Source organism: Psammomys obesus, unplaced genomic scaffold, assembly GCF_907164565.1.
Source record: "Psammomys obesus unplaced genomic scaffold, mPsaObe1.curated_primary_1811, whole genome shotgun sequence".
Classification (NCBI taxonomy): Eukaryota; Metazoa; Chordata; class Mammalia; order Rodentia; family Muridae; genus Psammomys; species Psammomys obesus.
In genome coordinates, this window is record NW_026596143.1 from 13,511,808 (window position 1) to 13,538,706 (window position 26,899).

General features: G+C 41.4%; 1 protein-coding gene across 2 annotated transcripts in view; it reads left to right on the forward strand.

Moving 5' to 3' along the window:
• Polb (DNA polymerase beta) overlaps positions 1-26,899 on the forward strand; it is a 28,351-nt gene that overhangs the window by 1,067 nt on the left and 385 nt on the right. Inside the window, exons 3-13 of one of the 2 annotated variants that reach the window (XM_055593419.1) lie at positions 2,567-2,633; positions 4,901-4,975; positions 5,824-5,882; positions 7,507-7,556; positions 10,041-10,092; positions 11,865-11,919; positions 12,001-12,073; positions 12,477-12,547; positions 15,168-15,254; positions 24,433-24,497; positions 25,514-25,653. In XM_055593419.1, the coding sequence (XP_055449394.1) occupies positions 2,567-2,633; positions 4,901-4,975; positions 5,824-5,882; positions 7,507-7,556; positions 10,041-10,092; positions 11,865-11,919; positions 12,001-12,073; positions 12,477-12,547; positions 15,168-15,254; positions 24,433-24,497; positions 25,514-25,653 (794 nt within the window). Of the gene's footprint in view, positions 1-2,566; positions 2,634-4,900; positions 4,976-5,823; positions 5,883-7,506; positions 7,557-10,040; positions 10,093-11,864; positions 11,920-12,000; positions 12,074-12,476; positions 12,548-12,781; positions 12,911-14,655; positions 14,778-15,167; positions 15,255-24,432; positions 24,498-25,513; positions 25,654-26,899 lie in introns of those variants that run through there. The other variant, XR_008718560.1, reaches the window with a different exon arrangement.

Genomic DNA, 26,899 nt, shown 5'->3' on the forward strand with positions numbered 1-26,899 from the left:
CTTCAGTAATAGAAACTAACCTTTTACTGTGGTGGCTTCCCCCAATAGCAGTAGCCTGTATGTTTGGGGGAGTCTCTAGGAACAGCGCTGGCCAAAAACTCAAGAGGGCTTCTCATGCCTGGCCTTGGTTTTTGTTAGGTGTTCTTTGGCTCTTGGAGGAAACATTGTTAGCCCAGATTTTAAACCATGCATATATTATACACAGACTTACATTTATTGTAGGTTTTTTTTTTTAAAGGAAGATGTCCATACTGATATTTTGCCCGCTTTCGTCTTTTTCCTTATGCATCCTCCTCATTTTGTCATTAGAGCCCCACCTTTTTTCTCATTCCTTACCTCCTTAGACCACATGCATCTTGTAGCTCCTCTCCCTATTGTTCCCCAAAGCCCCTATCCTCTCTATGGTCCAATTTTACTTTCCTGGTTTCTGCAGTTACTTTAAAATATGTACTCACTTCTGAGATTTGGAATAGGAGACTCCAATGAGAAAGGACATGTGAAATTTACCTTTCTGGGCCCGGATTGCTCAATATGACCTTTTCTAGTTTCATTTGTGGCTTCATTTTTCTATTTTGGTTTTTTGAGGCAGGTCTTCCTATGTACCCCTGGCTGTCTTGAAACTCACTGTGTGGAACATGCTGGCCTTGAACTCACAGTAATCCTCCTGCATCTGCCTCCCAAGTAATGGGATTAAAGGTATGGCCCAAGGGCTAGAGAGGTGGTTTAGGGGTTAAGAGCACTGGCTGCTCTTCCAAAGGTCCTGAGTTCAATTCCCAGCAATCACATGGTGGCTCATAACCATCTGTAATGAGATCTGGTGCCCTGTACTGGTGTGCAGGTGTATATGCAGGCACAACACTATATATAATAAATAACTCTTAAAAAAAAAAAGGTGTGGTCCATCATATTCAGCTAACTTCCTTATAGTTGAATAGTAGTTCACATTTTCATTAATCATTTGTTGACTGAAGGACATTTAGGTTGCTCGCACTCCCTAGCTATTGTGACTAGAGCAGCTATGGACTCGGCTGAGTATGTGTCTGTGGAGTAGGATGTCAGTCCTTTGGACATATACTAAAGAGTGATACAGCTGGGTCATGTGGTAGATTTCTTTCCAGTTTTATTGGGACATTTCCAGACTAGTTCCCTGAGTGGCTGCACCAGTTTGCAGTCACACCAACAGTGAATGAAGGTCCCTTCCCCCACACTCCTTCTAGCATTTATTGTTGGTTGTATTGTTGACCTTTGGCATTCTGACTGGGAGAAGATGAAATCTCAAATTGTTTTGATTTGCATTTCCCTAATTGCTAGGGATGATGAACATTTTTGAGGTATTTCTTAGCCATTTTTATCTTCTTTTGAGCTCTGGTCAGATCCCTGACCCATTTTTTTTTAAAAAACTCATTAGGTTGTCTTTGTATCTTGATTCTTTGGTTTTAGTTCTGCATTTTAGTCCTCTGTCAAATGTGTAGCTGGCAAAGAGTCTTCTATTCCATGAGCTTCCTCATCATTTTTTGATGGTTTCCTTATCTGTGCAGAAGCTTTTAGCTTTATGAAGTCCCACTTGTCAGTTGTTGGCCTTAATTCTTGGTCAGATGGAGTCCTGTTAGAAAGTCCTTTCCTACACCTATATCATGGAGGGCACTGACCGTTTTCCTTTAGCAGTTTCAGTGTTGCAGGTTACAGGTTTAGGTTTAGGTCTTTGATCCATTTGGAGTTTTTGTTCAAAGTGATAGATGCAGGCCAGTTTATTCTAGTGCTTGTGGACATCCAGTTTTCCCCGCAGTATTTATTAAAGATGCTTTCTGAAAATGTACCATATTTTGGATGTAGATTCAAAGCATATACCACCTTCTAGAGAACCATTCCCCAGCCCCCAAGCTGCTGCTATCAAATTGGTGCTGTAACTGTCTCAAAAGGCCATTCTATCTTTCTGTCAGGCCAGCTGCTTCAGGATGGTAGGAAACATGGTAAGACTGGTGGAGTCCATGAATGTGGGCCCACTGTTGCGCTTCTCCATGCAGTGAGCTCCTTGGTTAGAAACAATGCTGTGTGGAACCCACAGATGGTAGCTTTGGCAGAAGCATAGCATGCTGTGAAAGCAAATCTATAACCAGAGTAAGTATCTACTCTAGAAAGGATAAAGCGTTGTCCTTTCCTTAGAGGAAGTGGTCCAATGTAGTCAACCTGCCACCAGGTCCCTGGCATGTCAACACCAGAAAATGGCGCCATACCTGGGGTTCAGTGTTTGTCTCTGCTGTTGGCAGATCCAACACTCAGGGAGTAGTAGCTAGGTCAGCCTTTGTGAGTGGCAGCCCATGTCGTTATCCCATAATCTCCATCTTCTTCCCCAGATGTCTTCGTCGCCAGTTTGCCAGTCATGCTATTTCCAATTTCCTAAACATCCAGTGATATAGTTTAAGTTTTACATAGTAGGAAATCAGCTATCTTTGTAAAAATTTAATGTGGGTCTTTATTAGTATGTGTATTTCATTTTAAGAGAAAAATACACATTTGTTGGCTTTTCAATTGTTTTTTCCTTCCTTTTTATTTTTTTATTTTACAGAAAAGCAGCATCTGTTATAGCAAAATACCCACATAAAATCAAGAGTGGAGCAGAAGCTAAGAAATTGGTAAGCTTAATGAACATGTAGTTCAACAGTTCATACATGTTAAAATTTGATGTGTTTCCATAAAATGAACTCACCCCTCTGAAGCACCCTTGACCCCACAGACCAATTTCACTGCTCCTGATTTCCTAGAATAAGGCTAATATGTTTCAATGCTAAATACTTTTATTTGGAAGGAAGAAATCATGCAGTCTGTTTCCTCTCTGTACTTTGCCGTATATACGTGCACTCATTCTCAAACGGAAGCTCGCCTTGTGTGTGAGCCCTTAAGAAGACCATGGTGACAGGGAATGCTGGTAGTGTAGTAATGGTGGTCCCACAGATGTCCTGTGATCCCCAGGCATAGGAACTTTGTGGGTTAGTGTTCTCCAGTCAGCACGCTACATTACAGGAGCGCTGTCCTCTGTAATTTCTGTGAAGCCCTATATGCCAGAAGGGTTATGGTTTCTAGAAAGACATCTCTTGGTGATCTGTGATGATCTCATGGAGAATATCCTAGGGCGTCTCCCTATGCATAGATGGTTCCATCTCATCCAGGCCTCATGAAGTGAGCTGACGTTCCTCAAATTTAAGGACCATATCTGACTTATCTTTTCTTAAAGAGGCTGAGCCGACATGCTCTTTTCAATGGTCCAGGTCCTGAGGGTGTTATATCTTCCCATTGTTCCTATTTGTGTCTCACAAGTATCCTCTGAATGTTAACTACTACCATTTGGCTATCCTTAACTGTCTCATAAGAGCCCTGAGAACATGAACCATGTCCTTATATTTTCATTGTTCAAAGTGATAACATGTAGTCTAGCACTCACTCTTGAGAAGAATGCTCTCTGGTTTGGTAACCATGAGTCTCTTCTAGCTTTTTAATTCTTGAAATGTAGTCACTGTAGCTGAAGAACGCAAAATCCTAATTACACTTAAATTAGACCTTGTTGCATGTGCCAGTCTGGTCCTAGTTCTTAGTGTGACGTTTTCATAGCATCAGTACTATATGGCAACTTAAGTGCAAATTGCTGGCCTTTCTACTTAGCTCTAACATAGCAAATCAGAAGCTCTAAGGCAGACACTGCTATTCTGTGTTTTAATAGTGTGTTTACTTTTGATTTTAAAATGTGTTTATATTTATCTATTTGTTGGTTTTTCGAGACAGGATTGCTCTGTATAGCCCTGGCTGTTCGGGAACTCTCTCTGTAGACCAGGCAGACCTCAAACTCAAAAGATCAGCCTGCCTGTGCCTCCCTAGTGCTGGGATTAAAGGTGTGCACCACCACTGCCTGGCACTTTAAACTTTTAAATTAAAAGCAGTTTTTGTTACACGTATGTGTGTGGTTTATGAGTTTATGTGCACCTTGTGCAGCAGAAGCTGGGGAAGGCCAGGGGTTCCCTGGAACTGAAGTTTCACATAGTCGTGAGTCAGTCTGTAGATGCTGGCCACCGAACCCGGTCTTCTGCAAGAGCAATAAGTGCTCTAACTGTTGAGCCAGTGAGAGCCCCAGCCCCAGGGTATGTGCTTTCTCTTAGCATGCTTACATTTCTTTTACCAGCATATGCTGCAGTATTCTTCATGGCTTTGTATTAGTCCATTGTAGGAATTTGTTTAACAGATAACCTACTCGTGAACTTTAAATTGGTTTGATATACTCCATTCTAAAAGAGTCTCAGTTAAATAATATAAGCAGATATTAGAGAATGAGAGTACAGGTGATTTTGTATTTAATATTCAGGGCCATGAGATTAATAGGTGTATGTAACTATTTTCACATTTTTCTTTTTGTTCAAAGTTAAAAATCATTTGCATTTATTTATTTGGGGAGGGGCTGAGTGCATGCATACGGTTGTGCATGTGAAGGCCAGAGGCAGGAGTCAGTGCTCTCCTTCCACCACGTGGATTCCAGGGGTTAAACTCGGGTCAACTGGCTTGGCAACTAGTGCCCTAACCCACAGAGCTATCTTGCCAGATCAGTTTTCCTTAATAAAAGTAGGGTATGTGTGTGTGTGGTACTGGAAACACGTGCAGGCCCTCTCCTGAGCCAGGCAGTCACTTTCCCACTGACCTACATTTACACCCCTCAAAAGCTAATTTTATGTAAATAAGAGTGATTTAAAGTTATACTAATGTTTCTCTGTCTACCCTTTAAGCATTTTGTTCTGGGGAGTCTCTTCTGTGGGTTCAGTTTTCTTTATCTTTTGCTTCTTAGTTCTAAGTGTTTATCTTTTGTGACTTGGCAAGCATTGTATTTATATGACTTTTTTATGTTTAATTTTCTGTGTAGCCAGGAGTAGGAACAAAAATCGCTGAAAAGATTGATGAATTTTTGGCAACTGGAAAATTACGTAAACTGGAAAAGGTAACTTGGTTTCCTTGGTTTTAACTTGGTTTCCTTGTCTTTTTTTATGGCCTAGAGCAGAATAATTGATGTAGCTCATTGTAGTGAGACTCAGAAGGAAATGATGATTGCACTTCATGGTGTTAAGCATTCTGTTTTTAAGGTGTAAGTGTAACCTTTTGTAACACTAAGCGAGGGAGCAGGCTGGGTGGAGCACGCCTGTGGCTCCAGCTGGACTTGGCAGTCTGAGGCAAGGAGGGTCTCCTGACCTTACGGGTTTGAGATCAGCCTGGGCAGCATAGTGAGGCTGTCTCGAGAAAAAAGAGCCCCTTCTCTAACTTTCTGTGGCACTTAAGAGACTGTTAGTGTCTGTGGCAGAATTGCCTCTTGTACCATTCAAAGGGATTATAAGTTTGATGAAAAAAATGATCATTCATTGTGTCTGTGCCTGAACTCTCCTGAGTGTATTTTATGATTTTTATTTGCTTTAGTATATAATTTCTGGTCTTCTATGAATAAACCTTTTAAAAGTTTTGGGAAATTAAAAACTGAAAAGAAAGTAGGCATTAAATGTTCATACTAAAAAAGTAACTGCATGAGGTGATGCATTTTTAATTAGCTTGATCTTATTCTACAACATATGTATAGAAACAACCCCCCCCAAAAAAAAAAAAACCTATGTATTGAATAAAGAGATGAGACATCTTTATCTTTTCTGTTCTCACCCATCAACTACTCAGGTTACACGTATTTTCTGCAAATGCAAACAATTTTTTCCTTTATTTTTAGCATATTGATTTGTTTCCAATAAGATAATTTTAGCTCACAAGCATTCCTAAATCATTATTAGATTTTTCTTTCTCTTAAAGATTCGTCAGGATGATACAAGTTCATCCATCAACTTCCTGACTCGAGTTACTGGCATCGGGTAAGAACCACTCCCTAAGCAGACATAGCTGTGAATCAGTCTGTCTTTTCATGTCAGCCAAACTGAATTGTGCTGTCTCCTTTCAGAACCTATACTTCTCTCCCTCCCATGGTGCCTTTGCCCTCACAGCTGGTCTTGTATAGTGTAGGGGTGCAGCTGCCCTGTCAGGCTGTCCCAGGCAGATGTCTGTACTCCTCCTGAGCCGGTGTGAGTCCACAGAGCAGTGCTTCCTTCCTCCTCCAAACTCCAGCACCGGCTTCTGCGCCTTGCTTTTTATTGTACTCTATTTGCTGCTCTGAGCAAGTTTAAATATCTTCTTACAGCACCTTGTGAACTAGAACTCAGACATTTTTTAAATTTGGCCTTGTAAAATTTTTATCTTAATATTAATTTGGAGTAACAACACAGGGAGCTTCTTAAACCCTGGACAGGTTAATGTTGAAATATTAGTTCTGTGGTGCTTTATTCTTATTACATCTTTATAGACAAGACATTCCTTTAGAGGTATAATAATTGTCCCATTGAGTGACCTTTATTAAAGTTTTAAACATAGGAAATTGAAAAGCAGTGTGACTCCTCAGAGATCCACAGTTACTTTAAAAATGTCTCTTTGAAGGTAATTTAGAGAGCATTTGGTATATTACCTCCTTTTACAGAAGAAAAAAGTAAAACATACATAGGAAACGAGCAGCTGCTACAGCTGAAGTTAAAAGCTCTGTCTTCCAACCCTGTTCAGTATTGTTTACTCTACTAATATCGGTGTCAGTTTCTGTACCATGTGTAATGCGATGTTCACAGAGTCTCCCTGACCATTGTACCGAGTGTGTCTGTGTGTGTGTGTGTGTGAGCACGTGCATGTCCATGCATTCTGTTCTCTGCTCTTTATAGTACTGAAAGTTGACATGGTGTAAGAGGATTGGGAAATAGAGTGCTGTTCCTTTTCTACTGCCAGCTAATACCATCCTTTCATCATTCAGTGCTATTAATTTTCTTCTTGAACAAGCCAAGCTCATGCTAACCTGTGGGGCTCTCATGAATTGTTTCTCTGCCTGAAATGTGTTTCTTTGGTCTCTCAAATAGTTGGCTTTTTGCCACTCATATGTCAGCTTCAGCATCTCAGAGGTCTCTGCTTCCTATCCAGTCTAAAGTGAGGTGCAGCTCTTCTGTCATGTCACACTGTATTCACCTATCTGACATTTTTCCTCTTTATATTCATATCTATCATCTTTCTCTGCATACTGGCATATAAGTGGTTAAATGCCAGGGCTCTTATTTGTCTTATTTGTGCAGTGTTTCCAGTAATGGATGTGGCATATAATAGGCCTTCAGTAAATCTCAGCTGAATTAGTGAGTGTTCAAGTGCCCACATATCTGTGCATGAGCAATATGATAGCTGGTGACTCAGGTGTCCTCTTTATGTTCAAGTTCATGGTTGTCCACCAATTGACTAAAGATTCAAAACTTCTTTGGGTAAAATGGACATTAGCAAAGTAACAACCATGCAGCATTTAGCAAGTCTTGTTGAGCTTAATAATAGTTCTGTACCTAGCAATAGCAGATACAGCTGATTATCACAAAGGTGATTTTCACCTGATATTGAGATGTTATGTTTTTGTTGTTGTAGTCCATCTGCTGCAAGAAAGTTTGTAGACGAAGGAATTAAAACATTAGAAGGTAAGTATCACAAAAGTTACAAGTTCAAGTTAAAATCTCCAATAACGTCATCTTGAAAATCTCATTCTCAATAAGCAAATGCAAATAAAGGTTTCATAGCCACATAGTAGAGAGCAGATCTAGAGTAAGGTTAACCTTCCTGTCTTGGATCCTTTTAGGTTTGTGACAAAAAGAAAAGACAAGCAGGAAGTTACTTTGTGCTGTATGATCTGGAGAATGAGCTGTAATAGCCAAATTTGTGTTTTGAATCAGCATATATATATGTTTTGAATCAGCTATATACACATAGCAAGCCAGAGTAACAGATAAAGAGCAGATAGATAACAAAACATCATCACATCCAGCACTCAGAGTACATCACCCAAATCAGCTGGGGAAGCCCTGTTAAGACAGCCAGGTGGAGTTCCCAGTGGAGAGTCCTGAGTGGAGCACAGGTCCCCGCTTGCGAGTCTCAGGGTAAAAGAACAAATACGGCAATAAGACAGCATCGTCAAGTTGGTGCTCACAGTCAGCAGCAGAATGTCTGGAGGAGCTGAAGCAGGCAGTTGCAATTCCGGATGAGCTTTTCCTGCATGGATGAGCTTCCCATGGCTGAACTTGCAGCCATTCTCGCCTACTGTAGGCTTTTGTATTACAAGAGAAACAATAGTGACTTCTGTGATCAGCAGTTTACCTTCTGGTTGATAATCAGGGCAATGTTCTTTCACTTGGGCTGTTTTGTCCCTTGTCACAGAGTTAAGAGGGCCTTGAAGGATACTTTGAGATAGCTATGCTTGGGTGTGAAGAGGGGGAGGGGAAACAGCCCTGTTTGAAAGTTATCCTCTCAGAAAGTTCAAACACCACATGACAGGCTTCTCAGCTTAACGATAGTAATGATCACTTGAAACATTTTAGAAGGTTTGTTTCTTCAGTGTTTTAGACAGTGAGGTTTTAAACTAAAAGGTAAATTGTATATGTTGAAAGAGATTTACAAGGTGTTGGAGAAATGTTTGCTTTCAAAGAAATGGGGGGAAGTTAGAGCCTGAACCAAATAATTTTAGCACATTTTCCTTAGCCTAACATAAGCATCCTTTAAATGTAACTCATCTCCTCATACGTTCCAAGAGAGTATGTGGATCCATTGTCACAGACCCATAGGATGTTCGCTCTGCCCCTCTTCGCATAGAATGAAATATTTGTGGGTTTGACTACTCCTAGGCAGCCCAGATAGGCTAGGTTGACAGGTTTTGGAAATTAATCTAGTCTTGAATGCCACTTCCAAAACACCATTGTAGTGGGTTTGCTTAGTTCCTCAGTTTCCGGGCCACATGCTATGTATTTCTGATGCACAGGATTTGATATAATAATGTATGTAAGGCACTTAGAGTGCTTGGCCAGTAGTGAGAAGGTAACTGGTGCTTGTGGGCACTTTGTCAGACAGCTTGACAGTAGACCACCTGTGTGTCTCGGGAGGACTTTGTACTTTTTGCTTGGGACATGTATAGTGTATCTGCATGAGCTGATTGGCCAGAGGGGACAAGAACATGTGAATTTGATGAAGTTATTCACCTGCTAACATCTAGAACCTTCTGCTCTGCCTTTTATATTTCAGAATTCAGATATGTAATATAATGGTGACTGTGTAAGCCTTTCCATTTCATTTCAGATATATTTGGTAGTGTTTTCTCTGGGAAGAGGTATATGTGCACTTGTCAAAAAATGCATATTTTTCTTCATTTCTTCAGAGGGAATTTATATATCTCTATATTGGTGATTAAATAAACTACATTTGAAGTTTAATTGTGGAGGCAGAGGTAGGCAGATCTTTGTGAGTTCTAGGTCAAAAGTGAGTCCAGGGCAGCCAAGGCTACACAGAGAAACCCCGTCTCAAAAAAACAAAAACAAAAAGAGTTACTACTTCATTCATGCCTAGAAAGATGCATTAATATTACAATGTGTACAAATTAAAAGAAGAATACCTTTCCATTAGCACAGTGCCTTCATAGTTCATACTCAGTACTGACTGAACAGGGAAGTTAACACATGTTTAGGAAGAATGGAAATGCACCCTGTAATCCCCTCTAAAAAGCAGGGGCAGGCTGATCTCTCAGTTCAAGGTCAGCCAGGACTACATAGTGAGACCCTGTCTCAAAAAGAAGTCAATAATAAAAACTTAAGCTGTGGTTACTATTGCTGCTATGAACAGTGTGGTAAGCTATGTTAGATTTGGTAAGGGTGTGTTAACTGTAGCCGATAAGATTGCCTCTAATTCTTGGCTTGTTTTGTATACTTTTTTATCAACTTCTAATTGAAATTTTGACTTATTACATAAAAATGATCTTAAAATCAGCTGTTTGCAACATTGGGTAGTTTTTTTTTCTGTGTTTTGAAAATCATTCTAATATCTTTTTTTCTTCAGGGTAGTTCTTTGTAGAAAAGGTAATTGGGTTTAATATCTGTTTCTAAAATATTCAAATTAAATACCTCGGCTTTATTTCCTATCAGATCTCAGGAAAAATGAAGATAAGTTGAACCATCATCAACGAATTGGGCTGAAGTAAGATATCCAATTTTGATACTTGAGATATAAAAGCTTTCATAGGTATTTTTAAATTTAAATTTTTTACTTTTTGAGAGTATACTATAATAACAGTACTGCCTTCCTTTTCCTCCCTCCAAACCTTCACATATATCCCTCCTGACTCTTTCAAATTTATGGCCTGTTTCCATCAGTTGTTACACATGCATATATACACATTCTTTCATACACCATAATCTTTAGAGTTCGCTAAATACAATTGTTTTTTTTTTTTTTTTTTTTATTCAGAAATACTAAGCTTGTTGCACTGTATGTGTCCCGGGTGCTATATAATGTTCTTGGTGATTTGGTCCAAATTAGTTCTTGTTTGTTCTTTGGTTTTTTTTGTTTGTTTGTTTCTGTTTTTTCCTGTTGGCGCCTTATGATTCCTTACATTTATGTAGTCCTTGCAGAACCTGAGGGTGAAGGGAATTCATAAGGTCTTCTGAAACCTGTACACTCAGAACTGTTCTGAACGTGCTATCATTCTTAGGCAAATATGTAGACACTGTTTCATACTGAGATACCATCTTATTGGCCTTCCTGAGATACAGTTTATACATTATGCAGTTAACCTGTGTCAAATACACAATTGAACAACTTTTAATGTATTTACAAGGTTGTGCAACCACTATTACAGTCAGTTTTAGAGCATTTTTCTGACCCTAAAGGAGCCTGATATGTTCTTCCCCATTTAGCCCTCACACACTTCTTCCCAAGCTTAAGGACCAATAATCTTTCTACCTCTACAATGTTCTCTGTTCTGGATGTTTCACATCTTTTATGACTGGCTTATTCACTCAGAATCTTGTTATTCTTATGTTCATCCATGTTGTAGGATAATATTTAAAATAACAAAAGTTTTGAAAACTTTTGGTATAATTTCAACTATTTCATAAAAACAAAAATTTCACATATTTATGGGATGCCATGTTTTGTCATATGTATACATTGTATGTTTTATTGCAAGTTTTGTTACAAGTATACATTGTTTTAATGTATATAGTGTTTTAAATTAGGGTAAACATACCCATATCCTCAGCATTTATTATTTTCATGTTGTAAACTTTCAGAATCCCTTTTAGCTTTTGACACTGTGTGTTATTATTACTTAGAAAGGAATAAAGCCACACAGACACGCTAGCATCTAGCTCCCCTCAGGACAGAAGCACATCAGAGCCTGATTCCTTTTTTTTGCAGTAAAGATTCTTTGACCTGTAAACCTTTAACTCAACAGTAGAGAGCAGGCTACTTTGAAAACGTAGCAATAGTTTATTTTCCGTAGTGTGCGCTGTTTGTTTGTGGGATGTTTGTCTTATTTTGTAGATGGGGTGTTTGTTTAGACTGGGTCTCACATACCCTGGACCGACCTTGACCGTGCTGTGTAGCCAGAGAAGAATGACCACCTCCTAAGGGCCGTCATCACTGGCAGGTGCCACCCGCCTAGTTTATGCAGTCCTGGGAATGGAGCCCAGGACCTTGTGCACGCTCGGCCCCGTTTCTTAGTCCTGTATGTGAATGTGACGGTTCTCGGGAAATGAATTTGGAGTCTGGAATTTTACAGAGGATGCAGTCAGGACTTGGGTCAGTTAAGGAACGGGTGCCTTCCTCACCACCTGCAGCTTTTTTGTTTTCTCAGTGAATTCTAGCCTTGATTTTCACCAACAATCTGCTTCTATCCTTGATATGGTAGACATTTTTTAAAGATTAAAATTGTACAGAAATCTCTTTAATTTGCTCTGTCTTTCTAGATATTTTGAGGACTTTGAGAAAAGAATTCCCCGTGAAGAGATGCTGCAGATGCAAGTAAGAGCATGCACTGTAAGCTTTCTTAGCATGCGCACACCTGGTCTCTCTAGAGTACTGACTTAGCTTTCCTTCCACTAGGACATTGTACTTAACGAAGTTAAAAAGCTGGATTCTGAGTACATTGCAACAGTCTGTGGCAGTTTCCGAAGAGGTAACGCACTTCATAATCTTGTGTTGCTCATGGCTGGATGTTAAAGTTGCCTAGTATATCTGACACTCTTGGATTAGACAGATGTAATTTGTGTCACTTCATAGACTTACTAAGACTCATAGTGTTAAGTCTATTTGTTCATGGATGGGAACATGTAAAACTATTGTTTATCCCATGTTCTGTTGTCTCTATCATTCACTGTACCTTAATAGTTGGAAAGAAAATTGAAATCTTCTAACTCATTTTAGATAGGAGTTACAGTGTAGTAGAAAGTTATCCTCTTGGAAGTAAAGCCTGTATATATGTGTGTGTGTGTGTGTGTGTGTGTCTTTGATTTTATTCCAGGTTGGCCTAATTAGTAGGTTTACATAGAGAGTTCTGTATATGTTCTTCTTTATCATAGGTGCAGAGTCCAGTGGCGACATGGATGTTCTGCTGACTCACCCAAATTTCACATCAGAGTCAAGCAAACAGGTACCTCAGAGTCTATACTCAAATGTGGTCAGTCTTACTCAGGAGGGAGTTTCATATTCTAATTGATAGTTGGATGCTTTCAAAATGTGGGTTTTGTTATGGTGCTGGGGATTGAACTTGGGGCCTCCTGCAGGGGCTCTACCACTAAGCTACAACCCAACCCTTAAGTTTATTTTAAGTTTTCTATGAATTATTATACATGTGTTATATATTTATGCATATGCAAATACACAGGCATTATTGCAAGTTAAACATAAATAAGCGAGCGGATGAATCGTTGGGAGGAGACTCTGCTAATGCTCCCCACACCATGTAAAGTGAGAAAACGTGAAGAACTAATGTGAACGAGATTGTAAATGACAGGTAGGCATGGGGTCAGGATCCCACTCTTAAGATGTGAGCATCTGTTTAGTCTCTTTTTCCATGAGCTAATCACCATCTGTAGATAAAAACATGCCACAAATGGTACCACATTTGACTTACAGATATCCGTGTGTAATAAAACCACAGCTGTCTTGCAAATAAAAACTCAGATTCTTTAGCATAGGTGCTCTCAGGGAAGACTCACTGACTTACAGAAAGCAGCACATGTAGTGTTTCATACCTCACATCAGAGTGTAGGTGTTTGTTACAATGTTCATATGTGCAAATATTTCACAGTAACTGGTTTTCAACAGCTTTAATTTTGAGTTTTTTAAAGGAATCCATACTCATTTAAACATTTCAAAGACAATGGTTAGAGAAGACATCAGGTAAAATGTAGGGAGGAGGGCTGTTCCTTTGCCTTCACTATGATCAGGTAACTTGTCCAATTACAATAAAAGAGTTTCAGGAAAGCCATAGTGCTTTCCATATCTGTCCTGTCCCAGGGCTGCTATCCTGCTCTTTACCATACTTGATTCCTTAGTGTGAACGCCTGTCTTGTAGCACAAAATCAACATCAGTCTCTGCTGTTACATGAGCCAGGACACAGACACCTGGCAGATCTCTTGCCTGGCTCTGAACAGAGCAGTGGACACAGGTGGTCCGCTATACCGACTGAGTTCTGTGAGAGGCGAAATGGCTTATAAACAAGGATTCACAGGTTTTTGGTTTTTGGGGGTTTTTTGTTGTTTTTTTTTTTTTTTTAGCATATCCTTACATCTGAAAGAGATGAAATTTAAGAAGCTGTTTTGAAAATTATTTATTGCTGATTTTAGAATTACGTAGCATAAAATATCTATTTTCATTAAGAGAAATTTTTCTGTGACAGTAGGGCCAGAGACATTACTCATCAGGGAACCATGCTTGCCACCAAACCCGACTACTTGTGCTCAGTCCCTGAGAACCACATGGTAGAGGAGAAAACTGACTCTCTCAGGTTGTTCTCTGGCCTCCACAATGGCATGGACACATACCCTTACACACTGAAGAAATAAATGCAAACAAACCTTTGTGAAGCTTTGCCTGTTAGAAGGCAAATAGTTTACATTTTAGAATATGCTTTTTAAAAATAGAGCTAATTCTTTGATTTAATGAAACCAAACTAAGTTTATTATCATTGAAAGCATAACTAGTTTCTAAGACAAAGTAATTATTTCATTTGATGCTCAGGCATGGCACAACATGCTTGAAATCCCAGCACTTGGGAGGCAGAGGCAAGAGGGTTTGTTCTGAGTTCAGTGGTAGCCCACTCTGCAAAGTGAGTCCCTGGCCTGACAGGGCTATGTAGCAAGCAAAACAAACTAGCGGTTCAATTTGATGAATTTTCTCCTAGAGGGGAAATATTACTCAACATATGAAAGAGGGGCCCTGGGAAGATGGTATAAGCCTGGCAACCTGAGTTGAATGCCTGGAACCCACTTTAAAAGCCAGATGTGCTGCCTGGCATGCATCTGTAATCCCAGCATTCCTATGGCAAGCTGGGAATCCGTGGAAGAGTGTAGGCCAGTTATCCTGGAGAATGCCAAAGAAAGCCAAGGGACCCAAATAGAATGAAAGACAACCAGGACTGAAACACTGTTCTCTGATTATAAACCACAGCATGCACATGTTGGTACACACACATAAATTAAATAGATAGGTAATTTTGAAGATTTATGTCTTTAATTATGCATATGTGTCTGTAGGAATGAACACATGAACACAGGTGCCCTCAGAGACCAGAGGCGTTGGATCCCTTAGAACTGCAGTTACAGGCAGTTGTGAGCTACCTGATATGATGCTAGAAATTGAGCTGGGGTCCTCTGGAGGAACAGTAAGTGTTCTTAACCACTGAGCCATTTTTCCAACCCCAAATAATAACTTTTCTTTTTAAAGGAAAACAACATAGGGCTGGGGATATAACTCAGCAGATAGAATGTTTGATCATGTAGCATTCACAAGGCCCGGGTCCATCTCTAGCACTGCATGAAACAGGGCATGATGGTACAGCAGCAGGTTAGCCTGGTCTGCATATCGCTAACACAACCTCCATTGGGCTTCTCAAAGGAAGGAAGGAAAAAGAGAGACAGATTAGGGGTTCAGGGGAGATAGCTCAGTGGCAGAGACTAAGGCCCTGGGTTCACTCTCCAACACCAAAACAAATTTTCTTGTTGTAACAATATATTTTTTTTTTAATTTCCTGCTCATGATCATGAAGCCAAAGTTGTTGCATCGTGTTGTGGAGCAGTTACAAAAAGTCCAGTTCATTACGGATACCTTGTCAAAGGGAGAAACAAAGTTCATGGTGAGTGTTCTTTGAGTTAACTCATCTGAGACTTGTAGCTTTCTGTCATCATCAATAAATAGCTGCAGGGCGTGGTGATGCACACCTTTATCCCAGCACTCAGGAGGGAGAAGCAGGAGGATCTCTTGAGTCTGAGGCCAGCCTGGTCTACACAGCAAGCTCCAGGGCAGCAAGAGCTACGGAGAGAAATCCTGCTTCAAAACAACAAAAGAAAGAGCATAACTCTGAGAGCTTGGCAAAAATAATTATCAGGATTTCTTAACTCGCAGAGCTGCTTTCACAATATTTTAGTGAAGGATTTTGCTTGTAAACACTTTGTCAATAATTTGAATCATCAAATAATTAGGCACAGAGTAAATTCTGTCCTAAAATAGTAAATAATTTCATAGTCTTTGACTCAGAAGTTTTATACTGAGTGAGTTTAGAAATGCCTGATTAGTTCCAGGTGGAAAAACCCTGCCTGTCTTGGAAAGAAAGAAAAGGAATGCCTGGTTAGTAATCTGTTAGAGTGGTGCAGGGGGAAAGGAGATCTGGGTTTATCCCAGGACACAGTGGACAAGAGCCGTGTGCTGGGGTCATGCAGAAGGGGCACTTGGAGAGACTTCCTAAATCCAGTGTGCTGAGCTGTCAAAATTCTGTGTACTTCAGATTGAGGTGTTAACCCCACCCAGTTGAGGCATAAGTTCAAGTCCTGCCTGGGCTACGTAATGAATTTCAGGCCACAACAGGTTACAGAGTGAGACCTTATCTCAAAAACCAAACCAAAACAAAACAAAAAAAAAAAACCAGATAAGTCTCTGAGTAAGAAAACAAGAAAGCTAATGGAAATCTAGGTGCACAGTCCTTGCTTTTTTTCCCTGGCTTACGTTTATTCTGGTTACTTCATTTGGTTTCTTTTCTCCATGCTGCATTTTCCCCATGTCACATGACTGAGAGGAAAGCATGTTAGCTGAAGTAGAAGATAATGACTGAGAAAGACAAAACACATCACTCTACAATAGAGTGGGGGTGTCAGAGCCTGGGAGAGGGGAATGGGGAAGCATGTTTGGTTACGAAGTGTAGGTAGATGAGTAGAACACTGTGGCCTGGGTGGCGGCGGCGGCTGCACAGCAGTGTCCCGAGCCTCAGAATTGTGCGCTGTGTGTATTTAGCCGCACACAGTCGTGCCATTAAGCGGTGATTTTAATGCACTGGTGAGTGTGTATTGCTTAAGTTAGCACAGCATTTTCTAAAGAACTCTGACAAATATATTAAAATGTGCTAGTCAGTTCGGGGAATTAAACATTTAAAGACAAAGGTCTGTTTTCCTCCTCCTGCCTCTGTCTCCCCAGTGCTGGAATTAAATGCATTCGTCGCCACCACCCGGCTTGAAGACAAAGATGTTGAATGTGTCAGGTTTTGAGGACTTACTCTGTCCAGAAGTATACACATACATGAGATGGTATTGAAAATAGGGCTTCGGGGCCAGTCACACAGCTCAGCAATTAGAAGTCACTTGCTGTGACAGCCTATGATGAGCCTATGATTCTTGGAATCCACATAAAGGTAGAAGGAGAACCAACTCCCAAAGGTTCTCCTCTGGCCTCCACACTCCACTTGTACACACACACACCAACAATAAATAAAATAGTTTAAAATAAATAGAAATAGGGTTTGCATGAAGCTGGGCAGGAGTAGCACAGGTCTTTAAGCCCAACACTCAGGAGACAGAGGCAGGCAGATCTCTGTGAGTTCCAGCCTGCTCTATAGAGTTCCAGGACAGCCAGGGCTACACAGAGAAACCCTGTCTTGAAAAACCAAAACCAAACAAACAAAACAAAAACAAAAAAACATTCTGTAAAACGTTAGTTTGAGAGTTAGAATGAGAGTATATGTAATTCATATTAAGAAATATTTAAAACAGTGTCTTCCAGATAAGACAGGACTGACACATAGGTGAACTCACAGAGAGTGTACTAGTACACACAAGACCTGCACAAGTTCAAACCATACAACATCCAGCACTGAAAAGGGGAAGTGGACGCAGGGAAGTGGAGGGCTGTCTGCACTCTGTGCCTGCTGGGAAACAGAAAGCCACTTTCTCCAGTGAACTGTCACTGGATACATCAGCCAGGAATAGCGGGCCAACACCAAATGGATCCCACAGTTTTGTTTTGGAGTGTATCCGTGAGTGCATGCATGTGGGTTGAGAACACATGTTTTTTGTTTTGTTCTGGGATTTTTGTTCTTACTGATGTGTGTGTGTGTGTGTGTGTGTTTAGATTTTCTTTTTTGTTTTTCCATTTTTTTGTGAGAGAGAATGAAATTGGGTGAGTAAGGAAGAGGAGAAAGAATATTATCAAAATATAGTATATAGAAAAATTCGAGTAAAAATTCTAGAGGATTTTTAATTTAGAGCATGGCTACTCTGGCAAGAGATCACACCCAAATACCTAGGTCTGTGTGATCTGGAATACAAACATGCCTTTAATCCAGGAGACAGAGACAAGCAGATCTGAGTTCAAGGCCAGCCTGGTATAGAGCAAGTATCAGGCAAAGAATAGGCATGGTTGTACATGTCTTTAATCCCAAACAATGAAGCTGAAGTTAGTTTGTAGGAGGAAGCACCTACGTCGGAAAGTGGTGTTTCATCGAGTGGCAGAAAAAGCGAGATTTGACAGAAAAGGATACACCCAACGTTCATGAGAAGAGAGAGGAAAGGGAAGCTACTTAAGGGAGCAACACAGAATAAGAGAGAAAGGAGGCAGTTTTACTGGGAGGGTTTTACAGAGAGGTTGAATGAGGGAACAGGCTAAACACAGGTGAAGACTGAATGAGCCAGAAAATGAGAAGGAGCCAGAAGATAGAAAAGATTGCTGGAGTTAGTTTAAGGCCAAGCAGAGCAATTCAGGGACCAAGAGAAAAGCCAGATTGAATAAGTCAGTTGGCAGAGGAATTTGAACCAGAGCAGTTGAGTTGAGCCAGCCAGCTATGAGTTCAGAAAGAACAAGAAAGGGTGAACTTAAGCAGTAATCTCAGAAGCTAAAATCATTCTAGGTCTAGATAAGATGGTATGGAGGCTAGAAGCTTCCAGGATTAGGCCTGGGATAGCAGAAGGAGGCAGTAAGCCTCCAAGAGAACAATTGAAACAGGTGAATAAAAGATACTTTTACTTTTTTTTTTTTTTTTTTAATACAGAAGCATTGAGTCCTAAGGACAACATATGCTGATTAAGAATTATTTATGAAGTCACAGACTTCATAAAATGCCAGGGCATTTTCTGGTGTTTCTATGGCCTTCGTCTTGTCCTCCATGAATTTCTGTGACAGATACCTAGACACAACATTGTTCAGAGTTAGTAAACAGGAAAGTGCAATATACTTGGAGCAGCCTTTTTAAATGATTGTTTTGGGAGAGGGTATATGGTTAGATGTAAAGGCCAAAGGTCACTGTTGGGCGCCTTTCTCAATCCTTCCCAGCTTATTTTCTGAGACAGGACCTCTCACGCTAAACCTGAAGCTTGGAGGTGGTATAGACTGCTCCTAAGTTAGCAAACCTGTAGGGTCCTCTACCTCTGCCTCCCTAGTGTGAGGTCATAGGCGGCCATTTCCTGCCTACCTATTTTTCACATGGGTGCTAGGATCAAACCCAGATCCTGATGCTTGCATGGCAGCCATTTTACCTACTTGTTGTCTCTCCAGGTTCCTTAGATTTTTTTTTTTTTCTTTAGCACACATATATATGTTAAATTACATAACTGTAGTAAGGAGTTCCATTATAACATTTTTGTGCATGTGTGTGAGATGTTATGACATTTTTGTATATGTCTGTAATAAATTGTTAGCCACTCATGATCTCCTTCCTAGTCCCAACTAGTCCCTCTTCTGCTTGCCAGAGCCCTTGACCTGGGGGAGCTCTAAGAGACAACTTTTGCTACAAAGGAAAATAAGCTTGTTTTGAAAACTTGAGGATCAAATTGAGAAGGATTATTGAGGGTACATGTCATCAGTGAGTCAGGGAGTAGTAGACCCTTCCATGGGGCCTACTGGAATGGAAGGACAGTGTCCTCCCAGAAGGTAGCAGACGTCTGCTGTTGTCAGGGGCCGAGTCTCAGTCTCACTGCACTTGACTCAATGCTCTGTAATAGCTCTCCCATGAATAGGGTCACGCAGAGCCTTCCCCGCCACGTACCAGCGGTCCAGTCAGCTGGCTACCACAGCTTCCAGAGTGGAGAAGGCTCAGGGGAGGCTAGGGCATAATGTTCATCATCAGGGCTAACAAAATATTATGCTGGGTACTATGCCAGAGTCATGGAGATAAACAGCTAGCAAGACCTGGGTAGTTTTGTTTTGTTTTTGTTTTAATTAATAAAGAAAATATGCTGCAAGAAAATCAGATCCAGCAGGCAAATTGTAAGAGAGAGTCTTTTTCCCAAGCTAAGGAGAGTTGTTAGTTCATGCCACTCATTTGGGGTCTCGTTCTGGATAGATAAATAACTTCTCATAATGCCAGTTGTCTTTCTTGAGATGGTGTTTGGGGGTAGGACGCCAGGGGTCATCAAAAGTCAGGCTTGTCTGAGGCGTCACAAGTCACTGGGGTAAGGCTCCAAGTAATCAGAGCCAACCGATAAAATATTGAAGTCTACTTTTAAAAAGGAGAACCAAATGGGGAGAATGGGTGCCACAAGGATAGGAAGCTATAATCAGTCATTTCAGCACACTGTTAGTAAGCACGCGCTCCCTTCCAGACCCTGCTCTACAGCGTAGACTGTATCAGTGAATTTAATCGCTTACCTATGGGGGTTATGAGAAGGGAGGTTAAGGTGTAACAGCTATTAAAGGGGCCAGGTAGGGAGTAGGCAGTATTGAATAGGAGTTAAAGGTAGCCATTTTAGGAAAATGGCACTTAGGGACTGAAGAGATGGCTCAGTGCTTAACAGAGGACCCAAGTTGGGTTCCAGCACCCACATCTGCTGCCTGACAACCACTCTCTGGCCTCCCTGGGCACCTACACATAGTGCACATCCATCCCCACCCACCCCACCCACACACATAATATTTAAAGAAAGTAAATGAGACTTAGGGGAAAGCCTCAGTGAGGGGAGGTGTCCAAGCACCTGTCTGTCATAGGGAAGTTAGAGTAACGGCGACCTAAGTCATAGCTGCTACGTGTCTGAAAAGAAATTGACTGCACAATGCATGCAATTAATGATGGAGCGGGTCTTAATCGGTTGATTCTAGAGCCCCTGTTGCTATACCCCCTGACTGATTTCAAAGGTAGGTTTATCTGGGGGCTCATTAAACTGTCTTCCAAACATAGCTTTCTGCCAGCCGTGGTAGTTATCTTAGTTACTGTTCCTGTTGCTGTGATTAAAATAACCCGATATAATTTTTTAAATAGTGTGGCAAAGCAATTGAAAGGAGAAAGTTTTAATTTGGCTCATGGTTGGAGGATACCGTCTATCAGAGTAGGGAAGCCCTGGCTGTAGGCACTTGAGGCGTCTGTTAATGTTACAGCTGCATGTGGAAGCAGAATCGTGGATGCTTGTGCTCTGCTTACTCTTCTTTCTCTACAGTCCAGTCTAGGCCCAGGGAGTGGTGCCACCCGCAGTGGGCAATGTGTCCCACTCTGACTTACTCAAGATGCTCTTCCACAGTCATGCCCAGAGTCCTGTCTTCCCAAGGGATTCTAGATCTCATCAGGTTGGCTATTGCCATTATCACCACAGGGGCTCATGCCTGTAATCCCAGCAGTAGAGAAACTGAGTTAGGAGACATGTCAGTTTGAGGCCAGCCTCAATACATAATAAAGTTCCAGGCCAGTCTGTGCTGGTTAGGTTTTGTCAATTTGACATTCACCTAGACATATCTGAAAGAGAGAATTTTTTTTTTTTCCCTAAGACAGGGTCTCTCTAGCCCTGGCTGTCTTGGAGCTTGCTATGTAGACCAGGCTGCCCTTGAACTCACAAAGAAGAGGGAATCATGAGAAAATGCCCATAGGCAAGAGTGGACATGTTCTTGATTAATGATTGATGTGGGAGGTCCAGCTTTCTGTGGGTGGTACAGCCTCTGAGCTGGTGAGCTTGAGTTACATAAGAAAGCAGGTGAGCAAGCCACAAAAAGCAGTCCAGTAAACACTGATCCTCTGTGGGTTCTGCTTCAGGTCCTGCCCTGACCTCCCTTCGCTTATGTTGATCTATGAGCTGTAAAAGTGACATAAGCCCTTTCCTTCCTAAGTTGCTTTTGGTTTTGGTGTTTCATTACAGCATCAGAGACCCTGACACAAGCCAGTCTGGGCAATACTATGAGACCCTGTCTCAGCAAAAAACAAAAACCAAGGGTATCTTAAGACAGTACTAATCAAACCCAATGCAAGCCAGCATGATTCTAGGTTATTTCTTTTAGTCAAGATTTACATTTTTTTTTGTATGTGTAAGTGTTTTGCCTGTATGTGTGTATACCATGTGGATACCTGGTGCTTGTGGAGATCAGAAGAGGGTGTCAGATCCCCTGGAACTGGAGCCACAGATGGTTATAAACACCATGTGGGTACTGGTGACAAAAGCTGGGTGCTCCTTGAAGAGTAGCAAATGAGCCGTCTCTCCAGCCCCATTATAAAGCATGGTCCTTAGATTGTTGGAATGTTCTCTATAAAGATGTAATACTATAGAGAAAAACAACTGTCTGTCTGCATTTCAAAGTCTGTTAGCTTTATGTAACATTGGTTTCATTCTGGTAACGCTACTGCTTGACTGCTCTGAGGAAGTGAAAGGGTTTAGTGTAGAAACTCAACATGAAACAAAAATCCATGCAACCTAAGAATTCTACGGTAACACGGAGACATTCTTTTAACATTAGCACATCAGAAAGTAAAATTAGCCTTGAGAAAAAGAACAAAGTCATTGAAACCTAATTTCTGATGACAGACAGAAAACCTGTGAGTTCAGACATTTATAGCTGCAACTGAGTACCTCTTGATAATTCCAGCTGGAAACCACCATAATTGGACCACCTGAAGGAGACATTGAGGCAGAATTTGTTGATGTGGTCAGATATGTTTCATATCATGAAGATGAGTGTGTTTCATTAAGCTTTCAGCTAGAGGAACAGCTACATAAAGTACCATTTTACATCAGACTTTCCTGTTTGCTGAGTGAGACAGTGTGGCTTTTAGTGACACGCTAGCTTGTCTGGGATCTATGTATTGCTCTTAGAATATGACAATAGGCATTCATAACTGGAAACATGGCAAGATGGCTCGGCTCTTAAGAGCATGCACGGCTCTTCAGAGGACCTGACCTCATTTCCTACCACCCGCATCAGGTGGCTCACCGCTCACCCATAACTCCAGCTCCAGGGGGCTCCAACACCACCTCTGGCTTCTTTGGGCATGTCCTCCCGTGTCCATGTACACATGCACACATTTTTAAGATTTTAATGTAATCTGGTAAACTTTGTAGCTCTTTTACATGTTTATGATGAGTTATTGTCCAGTCCAGAAATTTCCCATCTTTTGGAAAAAGGAAAGCTGATAAAACTGAGCTCAGAAAACTGAAGAAGTAGTGGCTGGAGAGAGGTCAGTGCTTGAGAGTGCAGAGGACCATGGTGGGTCCCAGCACCCTCACAGCCGCCTGTAACACTGAGGGCTGGGTTGGCTAGTGCTGCTGGCCTCTGTGGACACCTGCACTCAATTATAAACCGAACGCACATTTACAGGGATGGTAAGAGCAGAGCTGCTTCACTCTTTACTTGATACAATGAGACAGCTTTTAATCATATAAGGCTGCATTTTACTGGGTTCTGTTCTGTCCTCCTGCCTCTGCATTACCTGTCAGTAATTGCCAACCTGAGGTGTTTCCCACACATACATAATTAAAAATAAATCTTTAAAAACTAGAAGTATAATGAAAACTGAAGCACAGAAAAGATGATCTAATCTCCTTGTCTTTTAATTTTTATTTTCTTTGTTTTGTCTATTTCTAAAATTTCTTCAAACTCTTCTTTGATGCCATATTTAAACCTTTCTTGAATATTCTTGTCTATAATATTCTGCCTGCTTCATGAACCAGATCATCTTGTGTTATCTGTGAATATTACTGGCAACTTTCTCAGTTTGTTTGCTTTGCACATAATCATTACTTTATTCAGTTTGCTTTTTCCTGTTTTGTTGTTGTTCTATCTTTCATGTTTGGTGCTTTCCTTGACTAATCTCTACTTTAGAACCTGCAAAGGCCAAATCCTAGAAGCAGAATCTTTGTTCGCCCTTCACATGGCTCTTTAGTTATGATTACGGTTGAGATGGTAGAGGTCGTAAATCCTGTTGTGGGCACGTTGTGTCAGAACCACGTCTCTCCAGTGTCAGAATTCACTGAATAAGGATGCTTGCAAACATAGAGACTTCTCAAGGCTGCATTTGACTGAGCAGTCTCACTTCCTCAGCTGGTTAGATAAAATGCTAACAACGCTGGCTGGAGAGTTGCTGGAACATATAAGACTGAGTAGTCGTGTGGTCAGGCTGAGCTACAGAAGCACCAAGATGCTTGCGGCAAGGTCCAGGATCAGATCTGAGGGTTGGCCTGGGGAACACATGAGGACAGTCCAAGTATGTCACAAGCAGTGACATTGGGAGTGCCCTGCCTCTTCACCCTTTGACACTTGCCCAGGTGCATCAAGTCAGTGGGACCCTGGACGTTACAGTGTCCGTGACCTTGTAAAAATGGGGCATTCAGGTTGAGGGTATCGAGTCGAGTCCTAGGCCTGGTTTTCTGGCGTAGTTTTAACAATCCATGTGCCCACCTGTTCCCACTCTTCATTAGCAGGGTTACAGGTGACACTGTTTCACCCGTAGGAATAACTTATTAGTCTCTATCTCGTGGGTGGTGCTGGATGGGTGGGTGGTCTCTTAGAGCATCAAGGAGGACAGTTGTGCTGCCTCTGCATCTGTAGTTCAGTGGCGCCAAGTGCTTCGTAAAAAACTCACCCAGGGCAAGGCAGTCTGAAAACCACAGTTTCACACGGCCTCGCAGTGACTGCACAGGATGCAGTCTCCTCTCCCCAGAGCTCACAGATGCTTCCATGCCAAAAGGGCTCCAAGTTTCAGGACTGCTAGACCCAGCTAAAAACAGCTTCACCTTTAACATTTGGTGAAAAATAAGCATTAAGTTTAAACTATCTAAACATTCTTTAAAATGTCTACATAGGGTGTTTGCCAGCTTCCCAGTAAAAATGATGAACAGGAATATCCACACAGAAGAATTGATATCAGGTATGGTTCCAGTTGTTTGTTGCAAGCCCTCTATTTAAGGTGACATGCGTATTCAGGGCCACCTTTTTTTAAAGGGATGATAAATTTCTATGAAATACAACGTTAGGCTGAATTGTGTACAGAATGGTGAATGCCCATAGACAATCAGTCTCTCAAGGTCTGTCCCTCACCAGAACACCAGCTGATGTGGCTTCCTGTGTTGTAATAAATAGGTGCTGCTTTTCACTTAACTCACAGCTCTAGCAAAGCTTCCTGGGTGTAGCTGGAGTTTGGAGGTAAAATCCCAGGTTCTGGCAGCCCCATCAGCCTTGCTCATCCTGATACATGAGATAAAGTCAAGTAATGGTGAGCTACTCAGACACGGGCTCTGTGTGTCCACGCTGGGAAGAACAGACATAGCTTCTGACATACAGGACCCATTGTCTGGGCACCAGCCTGAGCTTAGGTCTAAATTGGGGAAGAATCAGGGACTGAAGGGGTGAGGTATGCACAGTTAAGCAATTCTGGCAAGGTGTGGCCCTAGGTCCATCACTGCCTCTGCCCTGGTCCTGCACACTGGCCAGGTGGCTCTGGGTGATGATTGTTTCTGCTCCAGAGTGCAGCCTTAGCTCACCAGTGATGGCCTCCATCCCAAGGATGACCTGCACTGCTTGAGGTCTCCCCATTCTGGAACCCTGGGTGACTCAAGAGGTTAAGGGAAAGCTGGGGACAGGGACCGTGGTGAAAGTAACGCAGAAAGCATAACAGGACACACGAGTATTACCTTCTGGGTCCAGACTAGTAGGCAGTGTGTTTAGAAAAGCAACTTCTAGAAGCTGCGGTCCCCAGTTTCAAGCCAAGGTGATAGGATGGTCATCAAACAGTCACCCTAAGGTCTGCTTTCTGTAGGTGTTAGAGCATGTAGACTTACTTCAGGCATTTTGTTTTTACTGATTTTAGGAAACCTATATTTGCAAATTTTGAAATGTGTTATAATATATATATATATATATATATATATGACTATTTTCCCTAAGGTTGATCCCCAAAGATCAGTATTACTGTGGTGTGCTCTACTTCACTGGGAGTGACATCTTTAATAAGAATATGAGAGCTCATGCCCTGGAAAAGGGCTTCACAATCAATGAATACACCATCCGCCCCCTAGGGGTCACTGGTGAGTATCTGTAATGGCCTTATTGATCGTTCTTTCATCTGGAGAAAAGGTTGTTTCCAAAGATGTTTTAGCTGGGGTTGTAAGCATGTGCCATCATGCCTGTAATCTTAGCACTTGGGAGGTCTGGAGGTAGGATTAGCCATGGCTACTCAGCAAGTTTGAGGGCAGCCTAGGTTACATGAGCCCTGTCTCAAAAAGTAGGTATTTTAAGATAACAAATTCTCAGAAGCTTTCAGTGGCCCTGCCAGTTAATTGTATCATCCTATGTTCTTAATGGCTTTGGGCCCCAGCAACGTAGAGGTAGGTGGGATTAAGTCCTTCCTGCCTCCTTATGGTGCTCAATTAAAAATCTTACTGATCTAAAGGGTTTTGTTTCAATGCGTCTCTGAGATTTGTGAAGAACTTTGGGTGTCACTTCTCTAAGTATCCCTCAGAACTGATGACTGAGGCTGTAATGGAGCGTGTTCTTAGCCTGTAATAAGCCCTACGTGCCATCCTCGCCACCACCACTCACAGGGGAGAATAAAACAAACAAATCACAAAACAATTTCTGGGTAATTATTCTAAGATTAAAGCATAAGGTGAGGTGGCTCTGCAGGTCAGGAGAACTGGTTCCTGCAATTCTCTGTCTTCCGCATGTACTACCGTGTCACCCACATGCCCACATGTATACATATATACATTTACACCACACAAAATTAATAAATGAAAATATTTTAAAATCAGGATTTAAAAATCTTAACATTTCACAGTCTACTCTGTAGTGTCTACTGGGAGAATGAAGTTTTGTCATTTTGTCCTAAAAGTTACATAAAACAGGACTTTTATCTCATGTAGATTGGAGCATTGCTTTTCAAATTGTGACATTCAGACAGTTCACTTGGGTCCTTATTAAACACGTGGGTTCTAATTCCATGGACACTCAAGCATCTGTATTTCCTTTCATTAATTTAAGTTTGGAGACAGGGCATCACTCTAAAGCCCAGGCTGGCCTAGTCGTGTACCAGCACGCCTGGCTCAGAAGTCCAAAACTGTGGTAAGCTTATAAGTAACGCCATTTCTGCTAGCTCAGGAACCACATATGAGTTGATGGTACAATAGACATCTAACAAAAAAGAAAATCATAAACTACGGTGACTTTCTGGTCACAGTTGGGATACCCAGGCTCTGTTTGCAACATGGTAACGCATAACGAAAGATGCATGCACACTCGTGTCAGAAAGCGGAGGCAGGCAGGTTCCTACTC